The following is a 15,593-nucleotide window of genomic DNA, read 5'->3' as shown; positions in this document are numbered from 1 at the left end:
CTGGGTGCAGCTTCCCCCAGCCCCTCCACACCCTCGCAGACACTCCTGGTTCTCCCAGACTCGCTGGGGACAGGGTGCGTTTCCAGTGTTTTTTCACGAAAGGAAGAGGGAAGCTCGCAAGCCATGAAATAACCCAAATAACCCCCAGCGAGAAGGGAAACAGGGCAAATGACCAAGGTGGGCCTCTCGATGTGTTTCTACGGGCGGAAAAGACGAAGTGGAAATTCATCCGAAGTCGTAGGCGAGAAAATGACAAAATTCAGGGGACTCCGAAGAGGGCATGAAAGGAAGGCAAAAATAAAGTCTGGGGTCTCTACGGCCTGGACGCCAGACTAGAGTTCGGATTCTGGCTCTGCACCAGCTCGCTCGATGAGCAGGGGCGGGGCGTCTACCTCTCCAAGCCACGGCTTCCTGACAGCTGGGGACCATCACCCCGGCCCTTCCCAACACCCAGCACGGGGAGGATGACGATGCTGTCCTAAGTCCCAGGGACATAAGGGCCATTTTCCTTCTCTCACGCCCTTCCCTTTTCCCAAAAAGCTGGTGAGGAAAAACATCAGACAGTTAACTCCTTATTCAATACAGTGAAATAGTACACATTTAGAGACTGAATAACTTTAAAAGCATCGATGAAACCTTTCATTTTTTTTTTTTTTTTTTAATTCACATGGCAGCTTCTAGCCACTCTGAGGCTTTCTGTACTAAAATAATATATATTCTCAATAGAATCAGCTCCTTCTGAGGAAATCCCAGCTCAGGCCACTGGATATAAGCCATTCTATTCCTTGATTCCTAAGAAGCAAGGTTAGGCATGATAAATTGCAGAGCAGGTCATGCCAGTAAACCAGACATCTATCTGGGTAATGAAAACATTTATTTTTGTACGTATCCGGGACCTCTGCCCACATTTAGCATCAATATAATCCACCTTCTCCAGGCCTCACCAACTCAGAGCGAACCAATGTGGGGATTGCGAGCCCACTCCCCCCTTCCCTGAGCATGATCGGGGGCAGCCCGGACCCCGGAGTTCTTGAGTGTCGGGGTCACCGAGACCTATTGTTTGTTGTGGTCTCATTGCTCAGCATATAAGAGACACTCAGTAAAAGCCAGCTGAATTGATTCATATTCCAAGTCGGAAAGGAATGAGACCTCTGGCTTCGGCAGCCCCCGGCCTGACACGTGGCACTGGCTCTGAGCGTCAGGGCTAAGCGGTTGGGGTGAGTGGCACGTTCCCAGGTCCAGTCAGCTGGAGCCTTGACCCATGACAATCCATTCTTAGAAACGGCAACAGGAAGGTCACAAATAACAGCATCTGCGCTCCTCTCCCACGGGCTTCCCCCGAGAATGTCACAGGAGAAAAGAAAAAAAACGTCTCCTCCTTCACGGAGCAACTGCTATGTGCCGGGAATAAGGAAACAGATACAAACAAGGTACCAAAAAAGGACCCTCGACGTTCTGGCCCACGTGATCTGACCTCCAGAGGGTGACCTCCTTAGGGTCAGGAGGTTACTATTTCAAATCATTCTGGGACCCCTGGAACACCCATCTCATGTACCCCACAACCCGTCCCTTGATATACTGCAATCGAGTCATCGTATGACTTCGAAGCTATTCATTCCTGAGTGTCTCGTATAAACACTGACTCAAAAATCTGGGGGCACAAGGCTGCATGTCAGCATTCTACGTGGCCTCGGACAGGTTCCCCACAGGAGACAGACACTACAGAGAAACTCGATATCGCTATGTCAAACGAGGTATAAAGCAGACGAGCGTACTCACCAAGGCGCCCACAGAGCACCTGGGACTGTCTGGAGCACAAGCTGCCCACTGAGCCAGAGGGTGTTGTGACAACTGGGCAGACAGCTAGGAGTTTCAAAAAGCACAGTCATTAGCTATTTTACTGATGAGATGCCTTGCACAGAGCTATACAAAGATCCAAAGTAGCAGAGGGACTCAGCGAATCTACTTATCATTCCCCCAGAAATCTAAGGTCTCTGCTCCTCGGGGCCAGGGGATAACACCCTAAAAACCTATGGGGGACCCTGGATCTTCTGGGTCCCAGATCTTCTGTCATCCCTTAACCAGCCATCAGGCTCCTGAATCCAGTTTTCCCTTTAATGCGCTCTAGTGTTAAAATAACTGGACAATTTGTAACAATCTGTAAAAATGTTAAAATAAATACGTTGACTTCTATTAGAGATGAGTAGGGAAGGCCTTGACCTCTTTTGACGAAAGGCAGCCTACCTATTAAGAATAAAACTCCTTTTTTCATTTGGTTGGCCTGGATTTCAGTTTTCCTAAAGCTACCTGTCACCAGTTCTCACCCGCACATGAAAACTCCTTCTCGAATGAGTCGAAAATGCAAGTGTCTATTGGTCTGGGGTTCCTTAGCTACGGTTGAAACATCTAGGGCTCCCTGGGATGTGTTGAACATATCCTCCATGACAGTTAAAACACCCTGAAATTTTGAACTTCGCTTTCTTTAAAGTAACAGCACCTAGATCTTGAATATTGCCCACGGTATTCTTATTCAAAGGACATCGAAAGTTGAAAAGCAAGCATTGCTAAGCGTTCAAAGGCTAGCCTATCTGTGGTAGACTCAATCGTACACATAGGATTTTTGCACGAGAAGATGTAGCTGAAACCCTTGCTCTGTCATTGGTTTGCTGTGAACCTTCAGAAAAGTCCCTTGATTTACACAGGCCTCTGTTTCTACAAGATGAAGCAGACCTAATGCTGCCCCCGAAGGTTTTCATAAGATTGAAATGAGATGATGTCGTTTAAAAAGACTGACAGATAAAAGGTAATCAAGTACTGTAGTAACATCAGTTACGTAACGTATTGGACAGACAGATCTCGAACTGCCTTCCACGGGTTTACAATCCATACACCTTTCATTCACTTAGGTCGCATCTTCTAGAAGCATCGCCGTTACTATTCAGACCTGACCTGGCTTGAAAATTTCTTTTGACAAACAACGACGAACGGCCTTATGGATTCCTCTCTCATTTTTTTCCATTCGCGCCATTTTATCTCTCAATTTTCAAATAGATAGGGAAGATTTTTTTCCATACCCTATAGCTTACATCGCCAACACTGAGCTCGCTAATGAGACCCCGGTGACAAATGTTCAAACTTGTGTGGCTTACGCCTCCCAGTCGGAACCCTCTCGAACTGAGACGTGGGAGAGTGGATGGCCCGCAGAGCAGGGAAGGGCCCACACCCGCCTTTCTGAGACATGCTGCTATCATGTTGCCACCATATGCTGTTACCAGCTGACATCTGCTCACATATGTTCTCACCAATAAGCAACCATGTTGTTTATTTTCAGAGCTTTCTCCACCGTCTTAAAGGGAGAAAATTCCCTCAGATAACCAGTCGGCAAAGACAGGAAGCTACACTGGGCATAAACGGTTTGTCCCGAGATTAGCGAGTCAAACCGTCTTCTCGCTCATATCTGACCTCTGAAAGGAGATGCTGTAAGTTATCTTCAGGAGGGAAAAAAAAAAAAAAAAATCGAAGACTATCACCAGAGAAAGGCAGAGCGGCACACGGCAGAAGTCCCCTGGTTAGCAACGCTTTGTCTTCAAGCTGTGGCCCTCTGCGTTTCTTTGGGGGGGATTTACATCCTTTTCCTGGGGAACAGCACCTTCTTCAGGCCGGTGGGTGTCGTGTAGAAGAGGGACAGTTCTGTCAACAGGATCCAGATCCTTGAACTTTGCCCCAGGTCACCGAGCTCACCCAGGTCAAAGCAAGTCTGTGCAGGCGTGAGGGGAGGTGACGGCTGTCACGGGCAGCTCCCCACAAGCAGCCCTCAAGTGTGAGCCTTTGGCTGTGTTTTCACGCTGCGGCAGAGCTGCAGGACAGGAACCCTGTCTTTCCCTTCCTTCCGGTCTGTCGTTGTTGTTTGTTTATTTGTTTTTAAGCCGGGCCCGTGGACAGGATGCACTGGTGCTGATCCAGTGCCTCAGAAGTGAAAACCGTGAATCGGATGCAGATATAAGTGATGCTGAGAGTGATCATTTAAGTCAAAGAAAGCTACTCTTCAGTTTTTTTTTTTTTTTAATCTATTTTCAATAATCTTTATGATTGAAGTGGCCTGATGGTATGGATACGCTTTGTCAGGTCAATGAGGCTTCGGGTATACGTGAAATGCTTTTTAAAATGCAAAACCCTAGGGAAAATGTAAGGCGTTAATAGTCTTAGAGAAATAACACTCTCTAGCAGTACTCGGGCGCTCACCAATGCTTCATGGAAGACTATGGCTCGTTTAAGTCATAAGACAGAAACAGGATTGGAATTAAAATTGTGCATGGGCAATTTACAAAGTAACTGAAAGTCCAAGCTAACTACAAAAATGTTAGGGTTCACTTCCGCCTGTGATGACACAGCTAAGAAATAAAGCAATACAACAAAAATGCGCACTGTTTTCAGAGTGCGATTCTGAACTACCTGCCTGAGAATCGATCGCCTGGACGTCTTGTCAAGATGTGGGTTTCCGGAGCCCCCCTGAAAACAACCGGATCATGATCTGGACGCAGGGGAGAGGGCAGGAGTTTGGGAATCTGCGTGTACGATACGCACTGCAGGTGATCCTTCTGCTTGGTAAAATTCGAGACTTACAAAGGCCTTTTACGAAATCTCATCCGACCTCAAAACGGCCCAGCCAAGTGGAGCAAGAAAAAATGACCCCCTCACAAGGGTTATTTGTTCCCGTAAGCAGTGGTTTTGTGCAGTGTGAAAGCGTCTCTGAGGAAGAGATAAAGCCATTCTTGCTGCATTGGTATCTTAAGCAGAATTAAACGTTGTTAAGAATGCTCCCTAACCTCCACGACAAATTAATTCCCTCGCTCAGCCCCTCCCAAACCCTCACACAAACGTCGCTTGTGATGACAGCTGCTCCCTAAGCGGGTCCTAGCGCTTCTTCCCACCACTAGACTGCAATGAATTTTTACTCTGCTTCGAGAATTCTCAGCAAATTCTGAAAAGGGGCAAACGGCTGATCCCAAATGTACAATGACTCGGGGTCGGCTTGGCTCAAGACCCTCCTTCTAGAATCTGCGTCCTACTGCCAAAAAAAAACTAATGAATTCAGACATGACTCTATAGACACAGTTTTCCTACTGATGGTGATCTTTTCTGACAGCGGAATTCTTCTGAAATCTCTCTCTGTCTCTCTAAGACACACTAGCACAAGTCGCCTCATTCTGTGGAAGAGAAAAGGCACAAGATCGGGGGTGAAACAGTGGCCGCTGAGGACTTTGTCCTTAGGCCTGACCAGTCGGTGACTTCCGTTAACACACTTAACCACCTCAGGCTTAATCCTATGAGTAGCTACAAGCGAATGACTAAAGTAGTGATCAAATCGACGTGACTTTTTAACAGACCTATCTAAGGGCACGAGGGCTGCGTTCGAGCCTGAGGTGGTAGCCATAACTCAGCTTTGGTTCTACCTGGCTACTGTGGGGTAAAAGTCAGGTGTTCTTCCATCTCTGATTTCCCCTCCTTAATTCCCAAAGCCCCAACCGCCAAGCACTGGGCTTGCATGTGGAAACACCTCCCCACAGAAAACCGGGAGAGACCGCCAAGGACACAGTCCCTTCCCCCAACCACCCATATGCCTTGGTCTGTGACTATTATTACAGTGGAATCAAAATAAGTCAGTCACCTTTTCTGGGCTTTCCAAGCAACTTAATTATAAAGAGTTTATGATAAAGAAACACAGCTTCGATGGTAAAGTCATCTGAGATGTCAAAGCGGAAGAGAAAATGAGATTAAGTCAAGGGAATAAATGACCAAATGAGAATAAAGCCACAATGGAAGGGAGGGCAGACCTGCTGCTGCTCGTGGCGTAGAGCGAATGATCCCTCGTGGATTTGGTCTCAGAAGCATTTATCGAATTACTAAACAACACTGAAATGAACCAAACCCTTAAACACTAAGTCGTACTTCCCAGACAATCCCCATTTATGTTTTGGCAACGATGAATGGTCTAGTGCTCTTAAAACGCATCAGTAAACGCCGCCTTCTCTTTTAGATAGTGTTTCCTCAGAGATGTGCAAAGACCAGTGGACCTGTGGTCATTTCAGTGTCTTCCTCCAAAAACAAGCTCTGCCTTCTCGTTCGCGAGATGAAGTGACAAATAAGGATGCTTACGAGCTAGTTATTTGTGAACCAGCTCGTCAAGACAGATGTGGGATTTGTCAGCGTGATGTGGGTTAGGTAGGAAAAGCCAAAACGAACAGAGCCAACGTCTAAGTCCCAACATTTTTCTCTTTCTTTCGTAAGCCTGGAAAGATGCTACGGTATTTCCTGAAACAAACAACCTCTCCCAGAAAAGAAGTCTTATGCTCGAACAGCTGCTCCGTGAACCTTCCTTTGGAAACACAGTGTCTCTTCTAAGGAATGGCCTGCCTCGCAGCCACCGACACACAGGCCGCAGGGACGGCCCGATGGGGGAGTGACCGCTCCCCCTGTGAACGGGGGGACATGTGGGACACGCTGGGGTGAGAACAAACAGCTGCCGGCGGAGGCTGGAGACGCATTCGAACTATTTTCAGAAGGTCTGGGCTCTGCCATATCCAGGAAGCTTTTTCCATTCGCCTGAAGCTCCTCCCGTCTCGTGGTTAAAGGGACATCTAGGTCCCCGCTCCGGCTGGCTGGGCAGGACCGAATCCGCGTGCTCCTGAGAGAGCGAAGGGAAGGCCTTGGTCCCCGAAGAAGACCAGGCAGCACCGTGGGGCTCCCCTGCCCTCCTCCTAACAGACGCTGAATCCCAGCACCTCAGCCCCTCTCAGACAGCATCGTGTCCTCACACCAGCGACGTGGTTTACTGGTCCAAGCAGGCCCGGAGCGACCTCGCGCCGGGGACAGCCTGTGCTGCCAACCACCGACCCAGGCCCGGGGCGGCCTCTGCCCCCCGACGGCCCCTCCCAGGTTTTCGTTTCCTTCCTCAGACCCTCCGAGGTGACAGCTGACCACCCTCTTCCCCCTCTTCTCATTCATCCTCCTCTTCGAGGCTTCTACTCCCTCCTGTCATCGTGCCGCTAAGATCTTTTTCGAAATGAATGGCCTGACAGCTCAGAAACTGCCGTGACTGGGGCTCGTCGGCTGCCAAGGTGACCTGAGGTCTGCCCGCGGCTCACCGCGGCGGCCCCGCCTGCCTCGGCCCGACTCCCGGCCTGGCTCCTTTCTCGACAGTCTCCACCGGCGGAGGCGATGGGAGCCAGGGGTCCCGTGAGGATGGGCGCCCCGGCTCAGAAGCACATCACACAGAAGCACCCTCGGGGTACGGGAGGCTTCTGGGAACGACACCCCCCTGCATCCTTTGCTGGCTTTCTGAGTTTATGGCCCACAAAGAGGAAGAGATGAGGGCTATGTGGCTCACGGGCATAGGCAGAGAGATCGGTTCAAATAATTTAAGGCTTTTCCTCTAAAAATGTATGTACCTTTGAAACAACTGGTGGCATCTTGAGATGCCTCCCGAAAAATCAAAATTGGAAATGAATGCACAGCGGGACATTCTGGCTGGGAGAAATACAGGACATAGGCTTCCTGCCTCGGGTCCCGGAGGTGGCCGTTACCAGCTGGCAGCTCTTAGAAGCTTTCCGAGGGCAGCGCTCAAGCCTCCACGTCACTTTCTTTGCGGATGCTTCTAGAACAGCACTCTGTTCTGTGCGCACGGATTCCCGCGCATGTAATTTCGCTGCTTTCGCATATTTTTCATATTTCACTGTCTCTAAAATCCCGTTTCTCTGTTATCGTCAGGGGCGCGTTATAATTCGTTGGCAACGCTATTTCTTTCTCGGCGGCATATAAAATAATGGCGCGTCTTAAAGTCAACGGCGTTTGCCATTCGGTGAATGACAGCTGCCTCGCAAAGCAGACCTACTAAGTGCGGGAAGCGACGTCACTAGGGGTTTCTTTGCTTATGGCATCCTCCGTCCTTCGCAGCCTTAGGGAGTGGGCATTCTCGTCTTCATCTCTACACGTGACCAAACTGAGGTCAGGTTCAGTGAAGAGGCTTCCCCCTGGTCACAAAGCCAGTGATGGCAGAGCCAAGACCTGAATTCAATGGGAAACAACTTAAATGTCAACGAGGAAGTTTTATAACTTGCACCGAGAGCCAAGTCACTAAGCAAAACACGATGACGTTTTCACAACTGCCGGAGCCTGGAGTCCGACTTCTTCTGTCTGATGCCACCTCTTCCCTTTCGGCCGCTGAGAGTCCTTTTTCTTGAGCCTCTGTCTTTTACTCACTGGGTCTGTGGCTCCACAGCCCGTCCTCACTGCACACCATCATCTACCTTCCCAAATAAATACATTCTCCAAAAGAGAAAAGGTGAATCCCCTACCAATCAAATTTATCAAAACTTTTAGAAAGAAAAATGGTGGCAGGTAAAGGCCAGGCCCCCGACGTGTGGTAAATTACAATTTTTTTATATCAACCAAGGGCAAGGATAAAAGCTGAATGTGTTAGAGGTGAGAAGAAAAGACCCTTGGATGCAAGGGCTTCGAACTCCCAGAGCCTTCGGCGGTATTTCCTTTGGCGGGGAAGGAATTCAGAGCTTATGAACGTAATTCGTGGAAGGAGAGGGGAGCCATCACTGTCCTATTCCACTTTGCGAAAGGCCGAGACGCTCATGCTCTCCATTTCCTGGTCTCTATTTTACGACCCCTATTACAGGTGGTAACTGAAAGCCTTGCTGTCGATCGCCGATAGAAACAGCTGTATCCATGTCTTCGGATGTCACAGGTAAATGCTGGCATGGACCTTACAGGGTTGCGCGTGAGGATTAAGTAAGTGCATCCTGTAAAATATGTAAAACTGTGCTTGGCGCATAGTAGGTACGCGGTGAAGGCTAGCTTTCATCACCGCCCATCACACCATCACTATCATCTGTAAAACTGGAGACAGGAAATGCGCAGTATGAGGAGCCTCATGTGGCCTTCGGCACAGTGCTGTGATCCACCAGACACGTCTCCCCTGGTCACGAAGGTGAGTGGATTTCATCTCTACACCTCTCCTGGTCCTGATGCTTTGAACTCACAGACCTGTCTTCGGGTGGTTCGATTTTATTCTCCAAAGGGAAATGTTCATTCATTTATTAAACCTTAGTACTGAGCGAATGAATCCATGTGGCTAGTTTCTGTAAGAATGCAGATAAGGCTCAGGCGCTTCCTGATCTGGGGCAACTTCCAACCTAATGAAGACAGGTCGGAACACAGCCAGATTTGACCAGCAAGGAAAGAAAAGAGGCTGAGACGGCGGTGAGGGCCCGCATTGTGAGAGTCCAGAAGGAGAGCTAATTAAGCGTGACTAGGAAAATCGAGACGTTTTCGTACGCAGGTGGCATCTGACTAAACCTCGAAGAATGTTCAAAGGTGTGAAAAGATGGCCCTGCAAGTGGAAGGAACAGCATAAACAAAGGCCGGGAGGCATGGAAATAATTGGCCCGTGCGGAGAAAGGCAGAGACGTTGGCGAGGCCGGAGTACAGTTTCCATGCGGAGCTTGACTGAGAGGTGGGGTCCAGACCCTGAAAAGTCTCGGATGTTATCTGAGAAGTCTGAACTCTTACCTAAGAAGGCTAAATTCTCAAGGCCTCCTTAGACGAAGACGAGATAGTGCTGGACATGGGGGCTTCCCAGCCCCACACGTGGCCAAGGTCACCTAAGAAAGAATCCAAGTGTTCAAAGGAAACAGATCCACTGAGTGGAACCTACAAGGAAAAGAATAAGCCCGAGGGCCCGAGACATCCTGGCTAGTGGGATTGGGTCCTATGGCAGCCATTTCTAATCTCAGTTTGATAACTCTAAAATCTCTCTTTTTAATATCTCTTATGATCAACGGCGCATCATAGCTGTCAGTGATATTTCTTTCTTAATGCCACCCAAACACTGGAGTATGGTAAAATCAACGGTATTGGCGACTCAGTGACTAATAGCTGCCCTGCAAAGCTGGCCTGCTAAGTGCCAGAGGTAGAGCTAGGGGCTTCTCCATGCCCGTCGCCCTCGGCCTTCAGCCCTTTGCCACCCTAGAGAGCGGATATCTTCATCTTTACAAGTGGAGAAACTGAGGCCTGAGGCAGTGAAGGAAAGCACCATCCATGCAGATATTCCAGAGTACTGAAGAACCAGAAAGAAATTCAGAGACCTGGGGAAGAGGTCGGGGGGCGAGGTCAGGGGGCCGTTTTATGTGGAGTGAAGGCCACCAAGCCAACTCAGGAAGCAAGGCGGTGGCCACACCCACTTCTGGATATCAGAGGTCAGGAGCGAAGCAAAAGCTAAGGACAACAAAAAGAACCCAGGTGTGGTCGCAGCTTGGTGAGAAACTCTCAAACCCCTAAACTAAGCCGTCAAAAAACAAAAAACAAAAAACAAAAAAAACCCCTCGCATGTTATTCAACTTAAAATACCTGAAGAACACGGAATTCCTAGGTTGAAAAAAAAAAAATCGTTGTTTAAAGAATATTGAAAAACAAAAGCCCACCATATGGTTTCAACATGACAATGGGAAGGTTTGTTTATCTCGGCCGGAGGCATATTTCATCAAGCTGCTCAGAATCTGAAAAATGGAATCCGCCCTCCAGCTGCCAAAGGAGAGCGAGCACATCTGGAGGATGCGAGTCCCCTCTCCAGGATCCCTCGGGACCGGAAACGCGGTGTCAAGGGCTGTTCTCAGACTCTCCCCTGGGCTGGCAGCTCACCTCACGGCTGAACCCAGGGAGTGGGCTGGGAGGGGCGGGTCAGCTTGACCACCCCTTCCCAGGGCCCGGTTCCTCCACGCTATTGTCCTTAACCTTGTACAAAGGCAGCCTGGTGTGTTGTCATCTCTGGGTGCCGGCCTGGGAGTCAGCGGCCTCCTCGGTTCTACCCCGGATTTGATGTGGGGCCAACAGTGAGTCATCGGCCCTTTTTTCACTCCCCATTTCCTCTAGGAACGATGATGTGTCCTCTTTCGCATCTTTATGTGAAAGAGGCTGCAACTAAGTCACATCAGCGGGTTTTCACCAGGAAGAAGTCCTAGTTCAAAGAGTGCAGTTCCCGGAGTGGCCTCCAGGGGTCGCTGTGGACACAGAGGGCTGCAGGTCCCTCCCGGGAGGTCAAGGGTCCCCACCGCCTCCGGCCTCTGAAAAAGCCCAGCCTGGTGAGGGTGGGGCGCCCCCGGAAGAGGCTTGAAGCAGCCTGGCCTCACCTGGCCGCAGGGACAGCCGACTGCTTCAGTTATAAACAGTGTGCTTCTTTGAGGGTTTTTCCTAGTCCTTGAAAAGTAAAAGAAAGAAAAGAGGAAATCCTGACAGAGAATGTGGCCTGAGTCGACCGTAACCACAACTGGGCACTAGAGTTGCTACAAGCAATGTCGCCACAAAGGTGCGGGCATCAGAGTCGGTCTGTGGTGTATTAATAACTCGAGCTCTGCGGAAGTCAGGGTTCGAGTCTGTCTCTGACATCTCCCTCTCTCTCCCTTCCCCCCCCAACCCCCACTGCTCTTTCTCACACCCCCACACACGGAGCATCTTAAAAAATAAAATCCCCGAACATCAGGCCAAAACAACGACGACGTCCCAGCAACTGCTAATGCTTTCTTTCTTTGGGCAATGGGCCAATAATCCAGTCATTTAGACCCAGAAAGACGTACCCATGAACAGACTAAGTCACATCCCTCAAAACACAGCGCGGCTGGTATTCCTTCTACGGTCCACGATTTCACTTGGAAAATTACAGGGGAAATAGAAAAGGACATTGTTTGGTATCGAATGTTTAACGTGCGTGTGAAATGATGGCAGAGGAAGCCTCGCAGTGACGTCTCAGGCTGGAGATGTTAGTTTATCTCATTCGACACGACAGAATAAACTAACACGATCGCTGACTTTCTTCGCTCGCCTACCGTGCAAGGCCCACTCTTGATCCATGTAAGTTGCTTATTTTCCTTTGCAAGGAAGACTCAGGACAATTCCCCCACTTCCTTTCCTCTGTTCTTTCCTTCCTTGCTGCTGACTGAAGCTGCTGATGGGTGGGGCCGCACCATGACGTAGGCTAAATGAATGGCAAGTTCGGATGCCTGTCATTCAGGTGGTTTAAGATCATTGTAATAAAGTCTATAGTACATATAATGGTCCAGTTCATACTCCTGTTTAATTAAAATGACTTCCTGATTATCTTCGTATTCAACACTCTCATTTTCCTGTCCTTTTGATTATAAAGGTATTTTACCGTTAGCTGATGACTTTTTAAAACGGCCCTACTAGCAGAATTCGGTAACCCCAAATAAATACCAGGGTCCAGAGCTTCTCGACATGGGCATTATGGATCTTTTGGGCTGCATAATTCTCTGGTGGGGAGGGGGGAGAGCAGGGGCGGGGGGCGATGTCCTGTGCCTTCCAGGATAATCAGAAACATCCCTGGCCTCCACTCACTAAGTGACAGTAGCATCCCTTCACCCATTGCCCCAGGATCCCTGAGGGTGGGGGCGGGGTGTGTGGGTGAAGTCACCAGTTAGAACCACAAAGAGTGCCTGATGTGTCAAAATGAAAGGGGGGGGAGGAGGGAAGAGAGAAAGTGAAACTTCTCGCCTCTTGCTTTTGAGCGTGCGAGCCTGCAAAGCTTCCGGCAATCGTCTGGCATCTTACCCTAGCGAAGGGAGTTACTCTTCCTCAATTTCCAAAGCCTCGTGCAGTATCTTTTGAATAGACGTATCCTGAACTTCAAATAGATTTTCAAGAAGGACTAGAAGTCCACCAAGTCCCACTAGGTAAACTATCTATAAACCTTAGCATAACTTCACTTTGAGCCTTAAACTAACAGCATGTGAAAAGATCAATATGAGCAAATTCAAAACTAATCAGACCCCTTCTTTAAATGTTGACACAGTATTATTTATATCCTATAAATACCTTTCTTCTTGACTAAAATTCATCCTAGGAGATTGGCAACTGGCCAGTTCTATTCATATTTACTGTATTTATATAGCACGCTGGGCCAAGGATAATATTTAAGACAAAATATGCCTGAAGGCATAGACAATATCTCTTATATTTTTACTTTTAAATCTCCACGTTGCTAAAAATATTTAGTCTGAACTGTATAAAATGTCTCACAAAGGGCTATCAGCGATCTGTAATGATATATAGTTCATTGAGTATAATTAGAGCATATTTGTAATATTTGAGCTGAAGTCACTCCCCGAACGCCAATAAGTTGGTGGTAAGAAATGAACCAGTGATCTTTCCCATGGCTTCATCTCTGAGGCTTATGACCCTCGCTGCAAGAAATGACTGGCATGCTTCCTCCGCGCAGCCACCGCCACAGTCTTAACGAGGAAAAGTTGGTATATAAGCCAATGCTGTACTTTCAGTTTGCTCTTTAAAAATATGGTGGAGTGATTTTCTCTTTTCTTCATTTTTTTTTTTTTTTTTGGAAGGGTTTACTATATTCCAGTCTAACTAGAACGTGCTGGAAAATCAGTTAGCCTACTTTCTATAAAACTATCCACAGTCCTTGCACAGTAGGATCGAATCTGCTATTAATATGGTTTTCTGCTCCTAACTATCCATACACAATACAAGTTTTAAGAAGCCTGAATTCTCTGCATGAAAACTGATAGGATATTTTTCACACTGGACTTGTCAGAAGTTTTCATTTACTCGGTGGCTGGGGATGGGGTGGGATGGGGAAGAACATCCACACACTGAATCTCGGTGCATCCTCTGAAATCCTAATGCTCTGAGAACGTTTTCAGTCTGGTGGTGACCACGATCCTGAGTCCCATCACCTTAGCCCTGTGACTAAAATATCCTTGAGAGAACAGAATTAACACTTTCTTGGGCAACTTGCTCTCTCTAGCTATCTAATGATGAGATCAGACCTCTCTCTGTCAAAAAGTGCCAGCCGTTCAGAGTGCAGGTAAACACGAAAGGGGTGACTCGCTCGAGTTCTGTGTAACACACTCGCTTGTCTACCCGAAAACCAGCGGGACTCACGCACGTGCTGGGGAAAGCAAACTGACTCAACCTCCTGTTCCGTCTCACTGATTCTGGACTAATGACAGTAAATTTTCTTGCCTAATAGCTCCTTGGCTCCTCCCCAGGTAGAGAGCTTTACTTCTCCTGGGGACTCACCGGGGTGGAGTGTATTTATCACCACTGAGGTGGACGGTGCCATAATTACAATACTAGACTCGTCCTGCCCACCGGGGTCTCCCGCATCTGCTCTGCCCTTGCATAAAAAGAGGAAAAGCTGCAACAGAAGGTGGCCACGGACACTGGGGTCACTTCGGGGGCTGACATTCTGACACGGATGAGTAGGAGACACAGCAAGTCACAGAGCTGTGACTTGTCAAACTACAAATAAATATTAAAAAAGAAAAGCTCCACCCTACCGTTCGAACCTCTAGGACAAGAGTATCAAGATGGCCATATTATCTATGTAGGCAAGATGCAGAGACTTGGGGGAGGCAGACAGCAAGTATATAGGGCACGGAAAGGGGAGGAGAGAGTGGGCAACCAATGAAAAGTTTACAACTTGGGGTTTGGACTACGCAAAAGTTGAAGTTTTTTTTTCTTTTTCTTTTTCTTCTTCCTGGTATTTAACCCTCTCGGCTATCCCTGGATGATGCTTTTTTTTTTTTTCTATTTTTTTTTTTTTTAAGAACTTGGAAATAATTCTAAGTTCTCTTTCACCCTCCCACCCCCACCCCAAAGAACTCCTGAATAAATCAGTTCCCTCCCCTCGCTGCTGTATGCCAGCTGGTTTTGAGGACACTGCCCTCTGAGAAGTCAGGGGGTTTTTTTGTTTGTTTTTGTTTTTGTTTTTGTTTGAAATCAGCTGTCTTCTACTCTGAGATTTAGGAATGTACGGAACTAACTGCAGGAGCGCCAGGGTCAAGGGGGAGAAAGTTAAACGCATAAGAAAAATGATCTACAGCACCCGGCCAGCTTAAGAAGGGAGATTTGAGTGAATTCTGAAAAAAATAACGTGAAGTCAAACCCCTTTAACCGTCCTCAGAAACGAAGTTGTGCTTTCCACCCTTCCAGGTGAAACCACGGGAGACGTGGCTGCACGAGCTGGCCTTTGGGGGCTGTAAACGCCTAGCTGTGGCAATAGATTCGGGAGTGGGGGTCCGGAGGTAGGTTTTTCGAGGGGTGTCTCCCAAATCGGGTTTGTCTCGGCAATGCTGGCATTTTTTTCGGGGAGTTCGAGACAATAGAGAAAGCTGGGGGGGGGGTGGAACCCGCGGATAGCTCGGCAAGAAAAAGGGGCACCTCTCGCAGAGGCCGGTTTTGAGCCCCGTTTTTATTTAACCCTTCGTGGCACCCGCTGGGCCGGCTCCGCGGCCAATCGGGGCCAAGAAAACAAACCCATCAAGATTCCCCAGTTGGACTCGGGCCGAGGGAGGGAGCGCCTCTCGTGTGACAGAGGGGGACTAACTTCTAGCTGGTGGCCTTGTCAAGCGAGGGGGAAAAAAAAATCAGAGACAGAGAGAGAGAGAATAACGCCCTAAAAAAGGACGGGGGCGGGGGGAAGGAAAGGGAGAAATGGAGAAAACACAGCGCGAAGGCAGTGTTTTCCAGCCTAACGCTCCCAAGCGGGCGGC

General features: G+C 48.5%; 1 protein-coding gene across 3 annotated transcripts in view; it reads right to left on the bottom strand.

Annotated features, from left to right (window-relative positions):
- The window catches only part of TGFB2 (transforming growth factor beta 2), a 70,055-nt gene that overhangs the window by 54,046 nt on the left and 416 nt on the right, over positions 1-15,593 (bottom strand). For 2 of the 3 annotated variants that reach the window (XM_015592767.2, XM_015592768.2), the window contains exon 2: positions 1,780-1,863. The exons of the other annotated variant lie outside the window; for it this stretch is intronic. In XM_015592767.2, coding sequence (XP_015448253.1) covers positions 1,780-1,863 — 84 coding nt within the window. The remainder of the gene's footprint in view (positions 1-1,779; positions 1,864-15,593) is intronic. 3 annotated transcript variants of the gene reach the window in all.

The sequence above is a fragment of the Pteropus alecto genome, unplaced genomic scaffold, assembly GCF_000325575.1.
Source record: "Pteropus alecto unplaced genomic scaffold, ASM32557v1 scaffold65, whole genome shotgun sequence".
Taxonomy (NCBI): domain Eukaryota; kingdom Metazoa; phylum Chordata; class Mammalia; order Chiroptera; family Pteropodidae; genus Pteropus; species Pteropus alecto.
Note: the sequence above shows the minus strand (reverse complement) of the source record. Positions and strands in the feature narration are given on the sequence as shown.